Here is a 22735-nt window from a genome sequence, read left to right on the forward strand (position 1 = left end):
CCCTGGGACCAGGCTGTTCCCTGTGTGGCCCAGATTTTTCCGTGTCTCCAAGGGTTCACCTAGGCCATGCCTCCTCCAGACACACCTTCCACCTTCCTCTGCCCTCCCAGACCCCGCCATCCCCCAGGGCCCACCTAAGTGACCCTTCTTTCATAAGCTCTTCCTAGATGCTACCTTTGAACGAGGACTGTTCCCCCGTGGACTGCCCACTGCAAGAACCGGCTGCTTTGGTGCCAGACTGTTCTGTTTAGCATTTTATAGCCTTACACTGTCTTCTAATGTTTCATGTTTTATCTCCCCCAAGAGAATATATAGTCTGAGTGCAGGGGCCAGAACACGTTCTTTTTGATTCGTAATCTGTGTTGCAAAATGATTGGCAAATAGTAAGTGTTCCATAGAAACCTGCTTAAGTGATGATCAACTCTTCACTTTTTGTTTGCAGAACACCGAACAAGGCATGAGAGGCTTCAAAGGTTGACAAGTGCCAAATAGGTAAAAGACTCGCTGATGACAGGCTAGCTCACTATGAAGAGATAAATACTTTCGTTGTCATTGGTCCCACGTAAAATTTATCTTCAGTAGTGTCTTCTCAATGAGGATACAGTGAGAGTCCATAAAAATGATTTGTTACCAATGTTACTTTAAATCAGGAAGGACTGTAAGGGGCAATTCATATCACACAGATACCACAATCGAACCTCGGTTCTCGAACACCTTGGTTCTCAAACAACTCGGTTCTCGACCAGGTTGCTCATGGGAAAAATGTCTCGGTTGTCTAAAAAAACTTCAAGTCCCGATTCTCTACCCAACGACTCTTTCACGCTGATACCTGTGTGATCAGTCATGCACCTCTCAGGTGACAAAGAAAGGTGATTCTGCCTTCGAACAGACTGGTTGTCACACAGTTTTCTGGAAGGGAACTAAGTCTGAGAGCCGAGGCTGCACTGTGCTGTCAAATGTTTTCCGAGTAACGGGAAACACAATATCAGGTGCACTGGTCCCGAACAGGCCCTGAAGCAGGCCAGCAGGGCCCCGAATGCAGGGCAGGTGCTCGGGACACATGTATTCCCCACAGGCACCACACCTGCACCTCCAGTACCTGTCGCCAGCGGCGCCTGATTACGGCTCTGCAGTCCACAGGTGAAGAAAGATGAATGTCAGATATAGGCCGCTGTAATTAAAACTGTAGGAAATGCCAGAACTAACTTGTGTCCACGTAGAAGTTATCAGTCCCCACCTTGACTAGTTGGAGCTTACATTAAACTGAAAGTAACTGATAATAAGCTGATTTGTCTTGAGGTAGCATCAAACATTTGTGGCCAATACCCATTAGTCTTAATTTCTCAAACAACAAAAAAAGGCAGAGCAGTAAAATACTTCAGCAACATAACCCAGCATCACATCTCATCTCACTGACAACAAATGACTAACACTGATGACATGAATCGACTAGTAATTAACTAGATGAAAAACAAAGACAGTAAACAGCCAGAAAATTGGAGGTCAGGAGGTTCTGTTCCTATGTGGGTATGAGCACAGGAGAAACAAGATTAGCATAAACTACAGACCAGAAATTCTAGAGCAAACCAGCACAGCTCAACAGTTAACTAGAAATGACGGATACAATTACCCACTTCCCTTACGAGGAAATGCCTCTGAAGAGACAAACACAGGCAAGAGTGACAATCACACGCTGGACACCTTGGGAAACTGAGACTCTACTGAGTGAGACCCTGCGCGGCTGAGCCATGCGTGAGCAGACAACGGTTCTTCAGCATGTGCAGGGCAGCGCAGGAAGGGAAGGCAAAGGGAAGAGCCCCTGAGCTACGAGCCAGGTGGTTTCACACCACTTAATACAGAGGGGAAAGCAGTTTGTGCTCCCAAAGAACTTGCAAATGGTTTTCTCCCAAAGACCATACTTACGATGGCCAGAGAGACTAAAAACAAGCACAGGGGCAGACAGCAGCAGCCGTGCAACTGCAGTTTACGAAATCCTATGAAGGACACCCAGGAGCTCCTTTTGCTCCCTCTCATGCTGCAATTGCTCTAGCAATGAGAGGGACCAAATAAGAAATCAAGGTTTTCAATAGGTAAGGCTGCTCCTCACTTAACAAAGCAAGCCAGAATTGCCGGGAAGCACCGGCTTCTCCAAGAGCAGCTATTTCTCCCTGCTTTCTGCCTGAGAAACTGTCTACGTTGTGACATCCCTAACTCAATTATGCATGTCTGTGAAGATGCCATTAACTAGGTGGATTTGACATTTCGGATGGATCTGGCATGACGCTATTTCTTGCTCAAAATTTTCCACTCATTCACACGATGTGCAGATTGGAGTGCCGTGGCTGAAAACAGGAAAAATCTCTTGGCTGGGCACCAAGTACTTCAGGGCGTTTCAGTTTCTGCCCCCTTGGCCTGGGCAGGCCCTGGAGAAGCCGGATGCCTGGCATGCCACAAACTGTCCTTGGGACACCACTGGACACCCTCACCGGGATGGGTGGGTTCCAAGGCAGGAACCAAAGAATTCCAGACCTGGTCCCCTCGAAAGGATCCCCTCTGTAACGAATTAGCACTCCCCTCACTCAAGCAGGACACCCCCTTTAAAGAAATGCTTCAGCACCAACACTCCTAATTAACAGCACGGGGGATGCTTCTGGGCGGGGAAACAGAGCACCAGTCACGTACATAAGAGGGATTCAGGAGTTGGACCCAATGTGAAGAAGCTTAGGGGACAATGAACCAATTTACTTCATTTACAGCTTACAATGTATGTATGCATAAGAGGGACAGATGATCAAAAAAAAAATTCTATCCTGATAAAGTCTGAGAGCTTTTCCAATAAGTATAAAACAAAAACTCTAAGGGGCAGGAAAGGACTGTTTTAACTCACAGTGGCTTTTCCTTCTTCTTTGTTAGCTACACATAAAGTAACGGTGCATCTTCACTATGTAGCATCTTTGGTAGATAAAATGTGGCAGGTTATGATAGGCGCATGTGCCCTGCATCTCCCCCTAACATGCTACTTAGGTGTCTATTGGCAGAAGAGGTATGGACCGGATGAACCACGAATGTGCCATTATTATAGCCTGGTACAGATGTGACTTCTATATTGCAGATATTTAATGGGGAGAGCATGAGCAGCTGTATTAAAACACAAGGTTTTTAGTGAAATAAAGCGATTGGTCGAGGCAAGGAAAGGAATGGTGCCTGAGTACTTCACCAGCAACCATTCTGACAAGGCTGGCCAGAACTATATCGAATTTCAAAAGCTGTCACCTCTCACGGGATAGGTCTGCTTCAAGTCTTTTCCAAGCCTGACCTTCAGCTCTCTTCCCCTCCGCTTCCCCTCTGGGGGGGGGGGGTGGGCAGACTCCTGCCTCTGCTTAGGCCATTCCCAGCTCTTCTCCACATGCCCTGCAGAGTTCCTGCAACTTCAAAGGCTGCGCTTCCTGTGGGGTGTCACCCACAGTCAAGAACGTTTTGAAATGCAAGGCCTTATTCGAACCTTACATACACCTAAGCTTTTAAAATAAGACCTAAACGCAGCTTTTGAAACGAGACCCTGAAAAGACAACTGGTCAGGAGTGTTTTGACAGACAACGATACCTACCTCTCAGGATGCAAGTCATCTCAGCCAACGGACCCTGTCCTCAACCCTGAAAAACCTGGCTGAACACCTGCTATGGAACACCGATCACGTGTCATGCATTGGGACCTAGGATGCAGGCAGTGTGATGCAAAGAAGCTTATGAAATAATGGAGCATAGGAAATAAGTCATATTTAGGATGTTGACAAGGCCTATTTAAAAATACAAGTGAAGGCCTTAAAAAACAACATTAAAGGAAATAAAATCCATTGAAGCTGGACAATTAGAAAGGCTTCGCAGAAGCAGCAGCTGTCAACTTTACCCCACCAATCCTGTGGCATACTTTGGGAGATCTCTCTGGGAGAGTAACCATTCTCATCTCGGAATCCACAAGAGCTGGCACAATCCTGTGCATACAGCAAACGCTCCGTAAAGCTCTAACCAACTGAAATAAAACGAGAGGAACAGAAGAGCAAATGCCCTGGACACGGAGGAAGCGGTAAGGGTGATGACATGGGAGGGGGCGTGGGGGGAGAAGGCACAAGGGGTGTTCTGGGAAGTGGTACCTCTGAGTGAGAAAGAGGAACGAAAGAGATGCTGGAAAGTAGTTGAGCTGGTGTTCAGATCCCAGAAAACATTAAACATGATGTCAAGACATCAGTGTTATAATTGTGTGAGAAAAGGGAGTGAAGATGATTTGAGCCGTGCCTTAAGAGAGCTCTGGCGAAAGTACTTCAGATGATTGGGGCGGGGGTGGGGGGAGGCTGACACTGGAGAGCAGAGGCTCTTCAATAAGCAACTAAATCGGACAGGCAAGATGGGGTAAGTTCGGAGCTGGGCCGACCGCTGCAGAAACGGAAAATCCCCACGGAGAGGACAGACAGCACTGGAGCAGAACTCACAGAACTGAGCAGGTGCAGGGAGCGGAGCGTGGAAGCAAACAGACAAGTTTCAATGTCTTTTGATTATGAGAACGGTAAAGTCCATCCATACACACAGGAAGTGAGCCGCCTGGGCAAGAGGATGAGTCTCTTAGTAAACGTCTGATCACTTATGTCAAAATCTCAGCACGCATCTGAAAATGTGGGAACGGGATCCAGGCTCAAGATCCCAAAGTCACCCGCCCGGCTGAACCCTGGCAATCGCCGAGATCCGGAGGAAGGAAGCTGTTACCGGCTGCTATCCAATGTGAGAAATTGGTTTTGACTCAGCTCTAGAGGAAACAGAATAAAGAGGAAGATTTCTTCCTTCTCTCTGATAACAAATCCTTCTTCACTGTCCCCCCCAACCACCATGGTGCGTACCTACATTTGAGTCCACTCGTAGGACAACCTCACATCTGGAAATCTATTGTCCAGGTCCGGGTCCTGCCTTAGCTACTTCTTTGTCTTTGTCTTGCCTCTTTTATGTCATTGTTTCATTTTATGTGTCCAATACCTCCAAAATTGTTTGTTAAAAAATGAATGAACGATTCTCATTATGTGCTATACAGATAGTTGAAGGTGAATCAGCAGCATAACTAAATAGTAAGGCTGCCAGTCTCCTTCAGACAAATAAAAAGAACTGAATGAATAAATGAATAAGGCTTGTAGAAAGCCACCTCAAATCCTTTGTGGGAAAGCAGATGTAAATAAATTTATATTCAAAAATGGATTTATTTGCAGAGATGATTACAGAGGAATGTCTCTCTCCAAGTAACAAAACCTCCTAGATTTTAAATGTCTACGTTTTAAAAGGCAAATTTAAAAAATGATTAACTTAATTATAAAACAACTTAGCAAAAAGATTCTCTAAATTAAAACTCTAAGCTTCATGGTAAAAAAAAAAAACCTTTCAAGCAAGAATGATAAACTTTTGGCACACAAAATCTGAAAATTAAAGCATCTCTAGTATAATAATACAAAGCCTTCAGAAAATGGTTTACAAATACATCATTTATATACCATTTTTAAAGAGAGAAACTACTGAATAAAACAGGCCACACAATGATAATTCAACAGTAAATGTTATATCCCATTCCCAATAGAGGCACTTGTTGTGTGTGTATAAACTCACATATACAATGAACACAAACTGTGATCTCTTTGTGTTTGTCTTTGTTTCAGCCTAATAGGAAAGCCCCAAGCTCAGGGACCTCCATTCAACACACTTCCACGAGTCCAGTCTGTTCGACGGACAACTGGGAGTCTGTCCTCTCCCCTGGTCAGCCGTATCGTAGCTGTTAGCTCCTTTTAACCAGGTCCTGTCCCCCTCATTGCCACACCCCTGAATGCTCAGGCACCTGGAGACCTTACTGGGAAGTATTCAAGGTACATCCAAATACACATACTTTCCTTCTACACCAAACGTATTCCACCACTCACCCACCCACGGGTCCCAGCCAGGAAAGCGACAAGTCATTCTGAAGAAACATTACCTTTGAGAAAAACAGTCTTTCATTCAAGGTCTTCCTAATTTGTCTTAGGTATTATGCCTAAGACAAGCGCAGCATTTAATATTGAGCAGGTGTCCTGGGGATCCTTGCCGTAGAGAGGATCTCTCCGGCATGTCTGTCTACATCTAAATCTTTGCTTAAGGTCTATTCTTCAACTGTCACTTACTGAGGAGTCTATGTACTAGACATTTAAAAGCCCCTTTTTAGACTTTGTAAAAGAAATTGAGATCGCGTACATCATCTCCATTCTGCATGTGAGGAAACAAACTCTGAAAACCACATACGTTCAAAAACCCTTGGCTTTTTGTCCACACGACACTACCTCTCTGCAGAATTCTGTGTTCAAAGAGCTTAGAGGGCAACGCAGCTCTCAGCATTTTGGTCTTTCAACATAGATCGTTGAATCCCTCCCACCTGCGGGCTGAGGGATGGCTTCCGAGAAGAGATGGTAGCTGTGTCTTGAAATGTGAGTCGACTTGGGCAGGTGGAGGGGAACACGTGTTAAGCCCTGGGGACATGGAAGGGCTTGACACTTTCTAGGAACTGAGGAGCTCGGGTGGGACTGAACACCACGTGAGGGGTGAGGGTCAGAGAGGAGAAAGGACAGGGAGGCAGATGGCCGATGGAGAAGGAAACGGCACGCCGTGCTAAGAAGCCGAGTAACGGGGACGTCAGCAGTAGAGTGATTTGATAAAACGTGCATTCTAGAAACTCCATGTAGCTGTTTCTGACTTTAAAAAGGGCCACTTCACATCCATTTGGAATCTATTTCTCTATGAGCTCACATTCCTATTTCCTCGGATATTCTCCACTCACCTTTTCCTCCTCCTTTCTGTCCTCCCTCTCTACCCTGTCATCAGATTGGAACTTCCCTATCGTCCCCGACGTCTGCCACGTCTGTGCCAGCTCTGCTGCCCTCCGGGGACAATGGGGACAATGAAGGAGGTGCCCCTCCTCCTCTGGTAAGAGGCCTTGCACCCCCAGCACCTTTGGGTCTTACACCACTGCATGTCCTCATGGCCCCTTTCTTCCCTGTGTCATTCCCAATCACTCCCACTAGAAACAAAAATGCTCCGATATTTCCCATGAGGAAGTGCCTGCCCTGAGCCCCGGACCCTCTTCCAGCTGCTTCTGGAACAGGCGTCTACACACTGACCTCGCTCACTCACTCACTCCCCACTGCCTTCTCGACTCTCTCCAGCTGGGCTCCTACCACAGCATCTTAAAAGCTCCAAATAACTGAATCAATTATGTTTTTACATTTAGGTTTAGAAGTAATTAAAACTACATAAAATTGGAAATCAGCTTCTCAGGATCATTAGCCACAGAGCCACAGGGGGTTATGACTACTGGCTTAGACGGCACCGACCCCCAGTGATTTTGTTTTTAGATGTAAACCACGTCACATCACTCCCCTGGTTGAAATCCTTCCTTCGGTTGGCGTACTCTGCACAAACACCGAAACTGTCCTTGACAAGACCTGCCCAAACTCCCTCTGGCCACCCTTCTTTGTCATATTTTCTCCCCTGCCCCATGACACAGTCTTGTGACTCAGACTTACCTTCAGTTCCTCCAACGCGCAGCTGTTTGACACCCAACAGCATCCTTAGTGTATGCTGCTCCTTCTGCACCAGAACGCGTCAGCCTAGCTCCGCCGTGGCAGATCCCTGTCCGGCTGCTGGGGCCCCTCCCTCATCAGAGACAAGCTTCCCTGACTAGCCTATAAATACGTCCCCCTCTCTCATGCTTGGTCACCATGCCCTGATCATCTCTGTGACAGCATCCATACTCCCTTGTAATTATACACTTAGTACCTGTTTATTACTGTCTTTTCACTAGCCTGCAAAGCCCACAAGGACAGGGAGTGTGCCTGCTCACTTGTGAATGTCTTTTTGCTGCTCAAAACGGCGTCTGGCACACCGTGAGGACTCAAGAAGTAGATGAGACAATTTAACACAATATACTAAGCATACTATTAAAGAACTGCTCAGAGTTATGGCCGCCAGGAAGAGGAACAAGTGACCTGGGAGAGAGCAGAGGGTGGAAGGCAGCTGAGGCTTCCAGAAGGAGAAGCGAGCTGAGTGAAAAATAACAGGGGTTAACCTGGTGAAAGGTCGTAACGTTATTCCTATAAAGGGATCTATGTGAAAAGGCAAAGAAATGTCAAAAACCATGCTGAGTGTGCCCAAGGTATCAAACGGAGCTGAACGTGAGCACGCCAGACAACCTAGCGGCTGGCCCACGCGGGGACTTCATGCCGCGCCAAGAAGCTTAGATTTTATGCTGGTGGCATTGGGAAAGGTTTTCACTGAGACAATGACATCATTTTGTTTTCATTGCGCGTCAGTCGTGCCGTGGCTGTGTGGAAGGCAGACTGAAGGGCCACAGCGGGGAAGACATCACATCTATGGCTACCGTCCCAAAGATGAAGGATGACGGCTTGAACTCGGTCCCTGGCTGGAGGAATCCAGCATAAGCGATCCATTTCACAAATACTTGGGAAGTAAATTAAGCTGTTTGAAGGTCACCAGTGACCTCGGCAAGGGATTTTTCCAGTGTCCTGAGGGGAAAGGGACACATGTTTCCACAGCTGCAGAAATCACAGGGACTGTGGAAATGGTGATGGGTAGTTCCCAAACCTGGCTACTGATCAGAAGCACCAGGAGAGCTTTTGAAAAACGGTGGCTAAACCCCGCGACCACTGCATCAGTCTCCATGAGCAGAGCCCAGCAACCCTTGTTTTGACAAGTTCCTCGGGGACATCACATACGAATCTCCACATCTTTGCTTTGAAGGAATAACTCAGAGACGGAGGCACATGGGCTAGGAGAATTAGTTCATAAAAAATAAATCTCTTACTGAAAGGTAGGATCTTCATTCCCAGTACCAACCCATCTTAAGTCAGGTCGACAATTTAATTAGTAAAAACTCAATAAAAATTGAGTACCTAAAACAGAATTGTACGAGAAACTGTGGGGAATACGAATAAAGAACTTGCAGTCGGCCTCGGGAGCCCCCAAACAAACGTGACTCCGTCAGAGACCTTTCAGGGCCCAATGGCGGGGCACCAACCCTGAGTCATCAGGCGGCAGAGCAGGTGGTCATCTGTGATCCCGGCCTCATCTCTACGTCTCCAGTTCTTACTCTTGAGTGTTCATTTCAAATCCCACCCTGTTCACGAATTCTTTCCTCTCTCTAGAGATGTGCTCTTTTCGGCTGATTGTCCAAAGCACTCTACTTCTGAAGGCACCTAAGAGCCCCTGGACCCAGTCTCCTCCTGGTGTGTTGGAAGGGGTTCCCCACACATCCGGGGAATCCTCAGACAGCAGCAGCGTGCCCCACACTTCCCCTCCATTCTGAGGCACCTGGGGTTAGTGTCAGATTCTGCAGGTGCCGGGCTCGGTCCCACAAGACTGTCCCAGCATACACACGTGTCATATTCCATTCGCAAGCCCAGGTTATGAGCAGTGCTTCTGACTGACACACTATCAATTGGAGGTTCTGACACCCCCTCTCCTCGTGTTTGATTAATTTGTTAGAGCGGCTCACAGAACTCAGAGAAACATTGTACTTACTAGATTTCAGATTTGTCATAAAAGATATAACTCAGAAACAGCCAGATGGGAGAGATGCACAGGGCAGAGTAGAGGGGAGGGGCACAGAGCTTCCACGCCCTGTCCCTGTCCCCAAATCTTCACAAGTTCACAGGTCTTGGAACGCCATCCTTTTGGGCTTTAAAAGAGGCTGCATTCTGAGGCATGACTGATTAAATCATTGGCCTTTGGTCCTTGAAACTGATCTCAGCCCCTCTTCTCTCCCCAGAGGTGGAGGGGTGGGGTCAGAGGGGACTGCAAATTCCATCCCTCTAACCCTCTCTTATCACACAGTTAGTTCCTCTGGGGATCCACCCCATCCTTAGCAGACCTCAGGACATCCAAAAGTCACCTCCTTAATGTAACAAAAAATATCTTTATGCTGTTAACACTTAGGAAAGCCCAAGGGTTTGAGGAGCCAGGAGCAGGAACCTGGGCTGACAACCAAATACATATTTTTCTCATAAATTACAATATTGCAGCTGTCACTTACTGAACGTATACCATGGGCCTTACACACTACACACACGCTGAGAACTCACTCACACACTAAAAGTTTAGTCTGGATCATTGTCTCTACATTGCAGATGAGAATACTAAGCTGAGGAGCGTTCCCACCAGCAGGAGTCAGGGGCGGGCCTGAAACACCACTCAGCAAAGCCCGCAGGTTGCCACAAAGGGTATGATGACTCCTTTTCAAATAGGGGCCTTTTTGGGATCCGAGAAAAAAGATGTCATAAAGAAGATTAGTCACCCATCAAATTACTTATTTAAATGGATCAGTCTATTCAATTCCAAGCCACTGAAACGTTAGACAATAAGCCCTTCGGAATTGCTACCCACTCCTGATAGGTATGTAGGTGTTATTCATGGGCACATCATGACCTTGAAGTAGTGGGAAATGGAAACGAGACGCTGTCACAAGGGAACCCCGAGGCACACTTTCAACTCCCGGAAACAGAGTCTTCTCAGCAGGACTGTTAGAGAAACACAAGGCCAAAAGCAATCCTACGTCATTCATATTATTCATGAACTAAACACATCATCCTTTACCTCAATAACCATCTTGCCTTTGTTAACAACCGGCATCCAGGATTTAACACAGTATTAATGCTTGTTGAAATTAAATGTTAAAATTTCTACATCTATGGGCCTCCCTCGAAGAATACAAGCACAAAAAAAGTAAAGATACAAAACAGGCAAACTGAAGGGTGAGAATTTGCTACCCAAATATATATCTTATTTTACCCAAAATAAGATATATTTCATTAAATAGTAACCTTCCCATGCATATCATTTGTTTCTATACAAGTTTTCAGAAGCTCTCCTTGGTTTAAGCAAGGTCTAGCAGTGACCATCCCAACACATCTTTCTAGATATGCCCACGTGGTGCGAAAATATTAACAACATCTCCCCTCTCGCTTAGTCTTTCCCTGGCCCCCCCTGTCCCCTAAAAGTCACAATTTACTGTAGGGTATTATCTCAGACACATGACCTGGCTTAGGCCTGAGAAAATCTTGCTCCCGGTCTCCTTCCACTATCGCGCTTGGGAAAACAGACAACGTGTTGCTGCTGGTCCACTATCAAGGAAAGTAATGGAGCGAGCGGGTAATGGAGGAGGAGGGAAGGTTGGTCCACGAAAGGGAACGGAAAAGGAGGCTGCCTAGCAAGGGTGTGTGTGCCTGAGGCGCTTTCAAACAATCAGAGGAGGAAGAGAAGATGAAGAACTGACCCTGGGCTCCCAGTTTCGAACACCCAGTTCCAAGCTCAGCCCTTGGTTCTGTCTCTTACCTTGGGCAAATCCCTGGGTTTCTCTGTGTCCCAACGCAGCTCCAGGAAGTTGGTAAAAATTAAGTGAGGAGAAAACGTCTTACAGAACCTAGTGAAATGCCTACTGATAAAATAAAAGCTAAGCTACTTGTGACAAAAAAAAAAAAAAATCACCAACGTGGTATGAATAAACCCTCTGATTTGTTGGAATGGCGATTAACTCAAGAAATGCAAATCATTGAATGTCAACCCTCCGCCTTTACCCTTCCCTCTTTCTAAACAACACATTCCATCTCAAATTTGACTCTTGAACATTGTCCCTGACATTTGTCTTCAGTTACTCCACTACTTTAAATAAATGCGTTATTCTTTAAAAAGAAAGTAGAATTCCACCTCCCATGAGTATTAGTGCAGTGAGGTCCTCTTAGAGCTGCTGGTCCAATCCATCCCGCCCTCAGTTAGCCCTCGCTACATCCAGTTCCATTTTGAATCTCTCCAGCCTCTTTTCTTTCCTGCTCCTCTTCTCTGGGCTCTCGCCAACATGCTGTATCTCTCTGTGATAAAGTGACAGTCTAAATTCAATGCCTTGTTGTCAAGTCAGACTCGGAGACACAGATCGCCACCTCCCGGCTTTGACACTGATACTTCGGTACCTGCAGCCTTGGGCTAAAACGACACCGGCTGCCAAATGACACTGGAAACTCATATAATTGTCTACTTTCTACTCACATCCCAACTCAATTTCAGAACTGTAGTTTTTCGGGGTTGTTTCCCTTTTTTGTAAAAATAAATTGACAGAGTACAAATCCTTGTGTCCCAATTAGTTTGCATTATACCCACTGCCTTCATTTCACGAACTCATTTGGAAATTGCTGTCTCATACCTTAGCTATCGGTTCTTTTTTTTTACATCTATCGGCTTCTACACATGCATGTTTCCTTCCACATTCTCAGCCAGGATACTGAGAACTCAATAAGCGTGTGCTCGCTGACTTTACTGCCCGTGTTTTTCAACAGTTCCAATAGGAGTCATGTCCAAGGCTAAATCCCAGGTTGGGCATTTACTAACCACGATCCTTCCCACATTGCTTGTCTCTCTAGCCCGGAGTTTCCAGCCCTACAGACATGAGGAGGTGAAGACGGTAAGGGAAGGAAGGCGTAGAAAGTGTGGAATAGTGTCCACGCCTGCCACCCAGTGAGGCTAAACAGAGATATTGATTGCCCCCCCCCCATTTTACAGAGATGTGTTTAGTATAACATAATCCATCAGAGTTTTTAAATTCATGCTGAGGGGGTGAGAAATTGCAAAGCACACTTAGAGCTGGGCATTCTACACAGGACATTAGCCTGGGGCTCTCTTGACTTGCCTCTGGTGGGAAAGGAAAAAAATTACCTATTTCTCTTAACTGCTTATCGTTCTCTCTTAAAATTAAATAAATCATAATAATAAGTAAAACATCACAGTTTAACTCTGCTTATTAGCTCTAACAAAAGGTACTACCTAAAAAAAAAACCACCTAATATATTAACTGTGTTTTCCTTAGGAAGAGAACCCAATGGCCCACACTTCAGCGTAGCTGACTGTTAGGTTGCCATTCCTCCAGAGTTCGGAATGACTGCCTGCCCAACCTCGTTCTTAAAGAAGTGAATCAAGTCCACTTGTTAAATATCTATTTATGACGGTAAATTCTAAAACAGAGACAGCTTATACAGGGCAGTTCATCTAATTGTATTGCTTCTCAGATATTAACTTTAAAAAATTAAGTTGATTGTGATAATTAAATCCAACCACATATTTGTGATAACCTAAAAGTACATGATGTAATGTTAATTCAGCAAAAATATCTTTGTAATTTCAGGTTTTAACAATTTATTGTTGGATTTTAGAAGTTCATGTTCCCGATACTGTATTTAAATAGAGTCTTGGGAACCATGAAGCATGATTTTCAACAATTATCACATTTTAATTGATAGCACCTATTTACCAAGTAGCGTTAATACTTTGAAACCATTGGTTGAAAAATATTCACTAATTCAGATGCTCTGATATTTTAAAAAATCTTTTCCCTCAATATAAACCTATCTCTGAATTAAGAAGTTTTACTAATATTAATGCTTCTGTGCCTAATCTCATTTACAATTGGAGAACTGTCACTTAAGTCTGCAATTTTTAAATACTTTCCTGAAATCAAAGGATTTAAGAATGGATTAGTGCCTATCTAAGTCATATAACTGACTTTTGGATTTTTAAAAAATTATCTGGTCATGTCCATTCATCAACAGTATCAAAGGGCTCACTTTTAAATGTTTTCCCACAAAACAACTTTAATTTGATAATCAACAAATCCATCTTTAGAAACCTCAAAACTAAATAAATATACATTATTTGACATTTCCACATTGAAATGAACTCCCTTCAACATAGTCTTTAAAAAAAATCTTTTATCCCTGGCTGGTGTGTCTCAGTGGATTGAGTGCTGGACTGCAAACCAAAGGGTCACTGGTTTGAATCCCAGGGCACACACCTGAGTTGCAGGCCAGGTCCCCAGTAGGGGGCTTGTGAGAGGCAACCACACATTGATGTTTTTCTCCCTCTCTTTCTCCCTTCCTTCCCTTCCCTCTAAAAATAAATAAATAAAATCTTTTTTTTAAGTCTTTTATTTGGTCCCCAATAATTGCAAAACCTATTCTTTTTGTGCCAAATTGAAAGTCTATTCACCACTCAGCATAGAGTAATATAATGTGGAATCCTCTATCTATGTAATTAGCATTGAAGAACGAATGTTTCTAACAAGTATATCATTAAAAAGCATTTGCACATTAGCAACTAGTACAGTTTTCACTACACCTCTATAAACAAGTTTTATGTATTCAAACACAGACAAATAAACAACCCAATTACATTCTAGAGCTCCTTTCAAGGGTGTCTAATATAGTAACGAAATATTCTTATCTTCTAACTAACGTTGCTTTTGCCTAAGGGGTTGCTTCAAATCCTCTGTGAAACGAGAAGGCAAGGTAGACATACATAAATAAATATGGATAAAATTATTAATGTAGCAGCTTCTTATTTATTTAAGTGTGGTCAAAGAAAGAAGTGAAAAGCATTTATCAGAGGTGTTGGTGAGTCCCCATAAGGCAGAGGCAAGATGCCCTACAGGTCTGACAATGTAGGTACAGAGCCCAGACCCCTCCAGCTGAATCCTGGCATTTTTATGTTAAATTAGCCTTCGGCAGGCTACTCAAACTCTCTGAATCCCAACGGCCTCTTCTGCAAAATGGAACTCATAAGAGTACCTTCCTCTCTGGGGTTTTAGAAGGATTATATAAGATGATCCAGGCAAAAGCGCCTCAGATAGCACCCGAAGGTTACATAGCAAACACTCAAAAAATGTCAACCATTATCATCATCATCTCACTGTACTGTAAATAAAACAACTGAATGCAAAGGTAGTTGAATAACTTCAATTCTTCCACACACAAATGAGACCTCTGGGCAGAGCCCGAGCCGGCAAGCGAGCCCCTACACCCAGACCATGAGTCTCAGCCTCTATTCTTTAGACATTACGCTGCCTCTCACTGCCAGCAAACATCTCCTCAGAACAACCAAAAGAACAATCTGGTTACTCACGCTATATCACATTAATATGTAAATTCATCACTGCAGCAAGAAAATCACAAACAAGTAGCTCATTCATGACTCATTTTATTCATGACAGTCTCAAACGTGTCACCCCAAAATTGGATTTTATAGCTACAGCTAAATGAAGTAAACACATTCACATCCAAATTCATTCAGTGGTGTCCAAAAAAATCAATATAAACAGACTATCTGAGAGGAAAAGATACAGTTAGTCCTCTAAACATGGGTTGTCAAATATAGAGGAGAAAATGCATCCTTACTCTGATGAGAACAAACAAGGATGATGAGCAAGCACTGTTTATTAATTTACACGAGCAGTGCCCCCTATTCTATGATTACATGCATTAGCTGCACATAGGTCAGTCTTAAAAACATGGGAAAAGGAAGTTTTATCCTCAAAAAAATCCCTCATATTTATTGCAAAACTTAGGGATAATTAAAAGATAAAAGGTTACAATGGAATGGGGTAGGTTTATCTGCCTAAAATGAATCTCCTATTAAAAGAGAGAACTCCTTTTTCCTCTAAGTTTGGTTTATAATTAGAAATTAGATTCCTCAATAATTCAATGACCGAAACCTTTATTAAAATCAAATGACCTTTTTAATTAAATTCTCTCCTACTATATAGGCTCTGCTAGGCAGGTGTCATCTCCACAGATAATAAAGCCTTTACACATTTATTAAATGAGTTTTTTCCTCTTTGTTCATCCTTTTCTTTGATTTGCCATTCTGACAGTGATTAATTATTGGTAAAACTTTAAAAAGTATAAAATTACTAATGTATTTGGTAAATGGTCTGATTTGTAGAATATTTATAATGTCCTTATATTTCATTCTATCATGAAAAATGTTCAAACTAAAATATTTTATTCTTCCATACCTCTTTTTTTTAAATTCTCATTTCAAAAGTATATAGCTTGTGAGGGGAAATCTGCACAATTTTATTATGGCATTAAGAAGTGCTCTAGGATGTGAAAACCTGAAGAAGAGAATTAAGATATGTGCATAAAACTGACAGGAGCTTCAGAAGCTCTTGCCACCAACAATGTATTTAGAATATAGGTTCGTCCAATTAACTACATGAAAGATGCATAAAAATATATAACTGATTTTGAATCACAATTTTAATCTTTAAGTATTTGTTTAAAAACCAAAAGCAGTTAAATGACTATTAAAGCATCATGTTAAATGCTCTGGAGTTTGAAAACCCAAAAATACATTGTCATCAAACATCATTTTTCCTATGGGTACCTCTTTAAATTTAGTGAATTTCATTAGCAGTAAATCAAAGACAGTAAAAACCTTCAAGTGTGTGACTGTTGTGTGTATGTGTGTGAAATGTATATTCCTGCAACACTTCACGTCTGTGATGACACAGGCAAAATGCTTGACTGTCACTTTTCTCATCACTTAAACGATCAAAGCAAGGCGAAGTGATTAAATGACTTACTCAAAAATGCCAGCCAGTTGTCAGCAATTTTAGTTTTTTATTAGGTTTCTTGGCTTTTTAGTTAATATGGGGGAGGGGCAACAAAACACAGTCCCATCTGAGAGATAGAATTATCATCTGAGAGAACAGCAAAGGCACTTTGTGGATACTAACAGTCCCAAAGGAGGTGTGGGAGTATCTAAATCATCACCAAACACTAGCAAAAAAAAAAAAAAAAAAAAAGGAACAGGACAGGATCCTTCTGAATCCCAAATCACTAACCAGCCAAATAAAGAGTAAAGCACAACCTCTGGATAGCCCCCCACCCCCATCCTCCAGCCCACTCTTCCTCTGTTTCCTTCTATCTGGAAACAGATTTCAGTTTTCCTGATGCTTCCAAGCCGGCTTGTCTTAGCAAACGTCTGCATTCCTCAGACAAGGCCCCCTTAAGGTAACTTAATCCCTCCTGAACTGCTCAGTGGAAGAAATGCTGATTCCCCATCCAAAATAAATTATTTAGCCTCTTCTGTGTTACGAGTCACGAAGAAAGCCCTAGCTACAATTTAGATGCAGCCCGTTATCTTGGAGACTCGCGGGGCAAATCAGAGCTCAGGGAAAGGAAGATGTGGCCAGGGGAGGGGGCGCAGAGAGAGGGCAAGAAAGATGCTGGTCAGTTCGGAAATGATGCGGGGATGACATAGCACCTGGTCAGCCCAGGTCCTCTGCGCTCACCGGCTCCGAGTCTGTGCCTCAGTTTCCCTGGCATGCGCCTGGAGCTGTGAAAAGGTGCGCACACGAACACACCACCTTTTATTCTGGACTCCCTGGGAGGAGAGCGGTGGGGAAGCATCGCTGGATAAAGCCTCACTACAACAAACGAGGTCTTTCTCCTCGCACCCCGCTCCCCCCCCCCGCCCCCCTCCCCTAAGGGCAGGCGACGACTGTCTCAAACAGTAGACAGCTGAGAGGAGCAGAGCATCTCCGCGGGAGAGGGGGAGGCAGGGGAATAAACCCCACAGCCCAACAAGCCCCTGGGGAGGTCGACAGGGAAAGGAGGGATGTGAAGCCGGGAACACAGAGGACAAGGGACTGGGACGTGCCCGCGCGCTGCGCGTCTGGCTGCCCGGGGCTGGCGTGCGTGGCTGGGGAAGTCGATCCCAGGGTGCACCCCTCCCCGACTCCCGGCAGGAGGACGCGGAGGAAATGGCTTTGTATCGCAGGATGAAGGGCAGACAGGAGGGCCACCCCGCGGGGGGGACAGAGGATGCCTGCAGCGGAGGACCCCGCCCGCTCCCCAGTCCCCCGCCGCTCTGCCCCCACCCCCAAACCGCAGCAGCCCCAGATCCCCATAGGGCTCCAGGGGCCAGAGTAGGTCGCCACCCCCCACCCTGCGCCCGCGCTCACCTGCCCACGAAGTTCTCGAGCACCGAGCTCTTGCCGGCGCTCTGGCCGCCCACCACTGCGATTTGCGGCAGCTCCAGCAGGCAGCTCTGCCCCAGCGCTGAGAAGGCATCCTGCAGACGGTTCACCAGGGGGATCAGCTCTTCCATCTCCCGGTTCCCCATCCTGCCCGCACCGCCCGCAGGCCACCGCGGGGTTCAGCCAGCTGGGTCCAGCGCCACCGTGGGATCCGCTGCCCGCTGGCCCCAGCTGGGCTCCTGACAGCTAACAGCCCACAGCGCGCCTGCGCGGGCGGGAGGGGCGGGGCCTGGCTCTGACCCCGCCCCGCGGCTGCCCCGCCACCCCAGGGCTCCCAGACAGACACCCTGCGCCCTGCGCGCACGCACTGCCTCCCAGCTGCGGCCAGATGCCACCGCCTCTGTCTCCTGCTGCCAAGGCTCAGAGGCAAAGTTTCAGGCCTGGGTCCGCACCCAGGCGACACCGCGCCCTTTCAGCTGCCACACTGGGCCCGGTCCCCAGAGTACAAGTCCCAATAGGAAATCTCAGGTTCTCACGCCCCGCTCCAGAACCCGGCTCTTCCAGGGGTGGCCAGCCTGTTGGAGTCTAAATTCTGCGGTCTGGCATCCAATTGAGGCCCGGCGTAGTCTGTCTCAATTTTAATGACTCCGTCCTCCCCGCCTGCCTAAGCTAAGGTGGAGTCCGTGGTGCCTGCCCCCTCGCCACTCTCCGTCTCCAATCTACCAAACTCATTCTGTCCTTTGAGAGTCCTCACGCCATTTGTCCTTCCCACCTACCCCACTCTATAGGGTTCGTTAACAACCAGGACGATGTCCTCTCGACCCATTCGGTTAAACGTAGCAAATTCATGGCTGAATTGCTGGCCCTCCTCTCCCTCCTGTGCCTCAGACTGGCCTCCACTGGGCCCCGGCCTCACTTTCTGAACGTCCTACAAGTCCCTCTGCCCTAACTTATTCAAAACTTAACTCATCTTTCCCAGTCTCAGCTTTTAATGCTATAAACTTCCCTCCAGTCCTGAAACGACTTGTATAAAAAAATCCGTAATAACCAAAAAACTAAGAATCCCAATGCCCATGAAAACACGAATGAGTAAACAAGTACGGGAAGTCTACCTACAGTGGAACAATTTCGACAACAAGGAGGCAAGAACTTCTGATACAGCAATGACACAGTCAAATCTCAGATGCATTGTGCTGATTGAAAGAAGCCAAAGCACATATTGTGCGACTCCATACACAAAGCTCTAGAAGAGGCAAAACTATTCTGCGGTGATAGATACCAGGGCAGCGGCTGCCTTTGAAGGGTGCGGATTGGCTGCAAGAGGCATGGGGCACATTTGTGGAGGCGATGGAAACAGTCTATATCGTGACTTGGGTGTGAGGATACAGTTGCTAGAACTCATCGAACTCAACAAATAGGATCTGTGCATTCCACTGTAAATCAGACCTCAACTTTTTTTTTAAGTAGGAGAGAAAAGCAAATAAACCTGATCATCACTGCTACTGAAGTGGACCCATATTGGCATGCCTGCTCAACATGCCTTTTCTGAGAATCCCCCCTCCATCCACCACGTGGTTGCAGCCACAGCATAATGAAGACAGCAGGGCATGAAGGCAAGTAATTGTGCCCTGGCCACAGCCTCATACATCAGGGGACACCTGACCCAAGTTGCAGCAATTAGAGCCCTTTCCAAGGACTATAAATCTGAGAGGGAGGGGAAGAGGGAGAGAGAGGAGAGAGATTTGTCTTTGTCTGAGTGACTGAACAATGACACATGTAAAATCTGGGCTGTAAAATCTTGAAACTACGGTTAGTAATGTCCTCCCTGACAAAGAGGAGATGCAAAAGATGCTGGTCTTTGGGGAAAGAGAAGATGGAAGGACAGTGAGGAGCGGAGCGGAAGCACAGAGCAATCCTGATGGAACTTGGGTCCTCCTTCTAGTTCATTTCTGATGCCCAGCTACAATACAAGCTACAAGTTCCACAAGCCAGCCTCCCCTCAAAAACTTATAATAAATCCCCCCCTTTGCCTCACCTAATTCAATTTGTATTTTTGCTTGCAACCCAAGAATCCCAATAAATATACCCTCCAGTGTGCTCCCTACCTCAGCAAGAGGCCCCCCGAGTCCCAATCTAGAATCTGATGTCAATCTAATTCCCTTTCTCTCTCTGCTTCATCCCCAACAGCAAGTCAGTTCCCAAATCATGCCCATCCCACCTCCCTGGCACTCACCTCCTCCTCTTCATCTTCGCTGCCAGAGCCTTGTGTATAACCACCATTTGCTGAACCCTCTTCTCTGCTTCCCTGTATAGGTCCCCAAAGCAGATTTTCATTATTGCACTTGACCCATCGCATTGTCTCCAATCTACATGTCTCTCTGTCCACGAACTTGGTAGGCTGAATAATGCTCCCCCTAATAGATGTCCACATTCCAATCCCCAGAACCTATGAAAACATTCCCCGGCATGGCAAATGGGGCATTACAGGTGTGATTAAATCAGGGGACTTGGGATGGGGAGCTTATGCTGGATTATCTGCATGGGCTCAGTTCACCACATGCTCCTGAAGAGCCTTCCCGGCCAGTCAGAGGGAGATGTGACTGAGAAGTGGTCGCAGAGGTGCAACTCTGCTGGCTTTGAAGATGGAGAAAGAGAGGCCGAGGAATGCAGGCAGCCTCTGGAAGCTGGAGAAGACAAAGAAACAGATTCGCCCCTAGAGCCTCCAGAAGGACCGCGACCCTGCCAGCACCGAGATTTTAGCCCAGGGAGATCTCTGCTGGACTTCTCATCTACAGAACTGTGAGATCATAAACGTGTCCTATTTTAAACCATGAAGCTGTGGTAATTGGTCACAGCAGCCATAAAAAACGGATACAGCTAATGACAAGCTCCTCGAGGACAAGATCAGTCTTTAGGATCCTCAATGCCTAAGCACGGTGCTAGCCCTGAAGAAGACTACAGTCTGTTGGAGACAGACACAAACAAGTTATTAAAGCACACGTAGTAAGTATTCCGAGGGGACTCTGGACCGAACGGCGTCTCCTCCAACTTCACTGGTTGAAGCCCCAATCCTCAGCGCGGCTGTAGTTGGACCAAAGCAGTAATTAAGGTCAAATGGGGTCATAAGGGTGAAGCCCTAATCCAATAGGTTTGGTGTCCTTACAAGTGGAGCACCAGGGTCCTATCTTTCTTTTTCTTTTTCTCTATCTTTTTTGTTTCCTTCCTTCCTGCTTTACTTCCTTCCTCCCTTCCTTTCTTTCTTTCCACACAGTAGAAAGGCAGCCATCTCCAAGAGAGGAAGGGAGTCCTCACTGGGGAACTGAATCAACCAGCACCTGGACCTTGGACTTCCCAGCCTCCAGAAGTTTGAGAAAATAATTTCTCTTGTTTAAGCCACCCAGTGTATGGCATTTTGTTACAGCAGCCTGAGCACACTAAGACACAGAGTTTGTGTCAAAGAACAGGAGATGGAAATCAGGGAGTAACAGTTCCTTCTGGAGAGGGTCATGGAAGGTGTCAGAGAAGAGGTGTCTCAGGAGGTGGGCTTTGATGAGTAGTACCTCCGGCACTCCACTACGTGCCTCGGGAAACACGAGAGCTGCAGAAGCTCCGGCCTTGGCATTCTAATGTGGGAGACGATGCGGCCATGCCTTAGACAGAGAGTGCATAATCATTACATAAAACAGAAGTTGATGAGCACTCGAGCAATGCATGTCACCTCTATGCTCCAGAACGCAATTCAAATCAGCCCCACCGACCTACTCCAAGGAACCATCCTGAACTTAGTTCCCTAGCTAACTGCTTTCCTTCTTTTCTTCCCATTGCCACAATTAGTCCTGCAAAACCACGAAACCGAGAGAAACGACACACACAGACCCGCTCAACACCCCTTTCTCGCAAGTTACTCCAGGTAAAACAAAGAGCGAGAGGAAACTGGAAGGGGAAAGGCAGAAGGGAAATTTTGGCAGGACAACCTACTCCTTTGAAGGCAGGTTAAAGCTGGGAGGGGAGCCTTGTCAGGCACCCCAGCTCCCCAACTGTGTCACAGATCACCTGGGTGCTGTTTCGGTACCAAGTAACGAATGCCACTTCCCGCTGTCTGGCTGCCACATTCTTCCACAGTCTCTTTTAGGCGTGGCTCTCTATCCACAAAGTTAGAACTGTTGCTGAACATGTCAGAGCTCTTGTATCTAACGGAGTATCTTCCTTCAGGGCCGTTCTGAGAAGTGACTGGCTGGCTGCAGTAATACTGCATTTCACCCAGTATCATGGAACTCCTCCTCTGAACATGGGGGACCTCGCCCCACAAATAAAACTCAGTGTTCTACGGCCACACGTCATTTCCGGGGGGCAGAATATTATTCACGCTACACTCCTACCCCATTCACAGGACTCACTCAAATGACTTTTCGCTAATTCTAAAAATTAAATCTACACGATATATATTTTATACATGTACACTACAAGCTGAAGGCAAGCTCCAAGCAAGGAGTTTGGAAATTTTGGAGAGATGAAAACATCCCTGGAAAAAGATGTAACCTCTCAAAGAAGAGCACAAACTGGAATCTATTCATTCAGGAACTCGTGTTTTTTAGAAATCAGTGACATTACTACAGAGTCACATTTCATATACTTCCCACAGAGACCAGCTCGGTGCTCAACAAATATTTGCGAAGCAGAACTGAACTGAGACATCAAGCATTTGCTGAGTGGTCCACTGTGAGAATCACTGCGTTGATGACATAATTACTCTGTGTTCACTCGAGGGCCTATTCGAGTCCCTCAGTTCTCTCTCCAGATGGTTATCTTGTGGGTGGGTTTTGGGTCTTACCGCAGACCAGCCTGTCCTCGGGTATCTTTTGAG

At 45.8% G+C, this 22735-nt stretch overlaps 1 protein-coding gene across 9 annotated transcripts in view; it reads right to left on the bottom strand.

Moving 5' to 3' along the window:
* The window catches only part of DNM3 (dynamin 3), a 381825-nt gene extending 363709 nt beyond the window's left edge, over positions 1-18116 (bottom strand). For all 9 annotated transcript variants that reach the window (XM_053914860.1, XM_053914861.1, XM_053914862.2 and 6 more), the window contains exon 1: positions 17857-18116. In XM_053914860.1, the coding sequence (XP_053770835.1) occupies positions 17857-18017 (161 nt within the window). In that variant the 5' untranslated portion in view covers positions 18018-18116. The remainder of the gene's footprint in view (positions 1-17856) is intronic.
* Positions 18117-22735: the final 4619 nt, after the last annotated feature.

Source organism: Desmodus rotundus, chromosome 12 (assembly GCF_022682495.2).
Source record: "Desmodus rotundus isolate HL8 chromosome 12, HLdesRot8A.1, whole genome shotgun sequence".
Taxonomy (NCBI): Eukaryota; Metazoa; Chordata; class Mammalia; order Chiroptera; family Phyllostomidae; genus Desmodus; species Desmodus rotundus.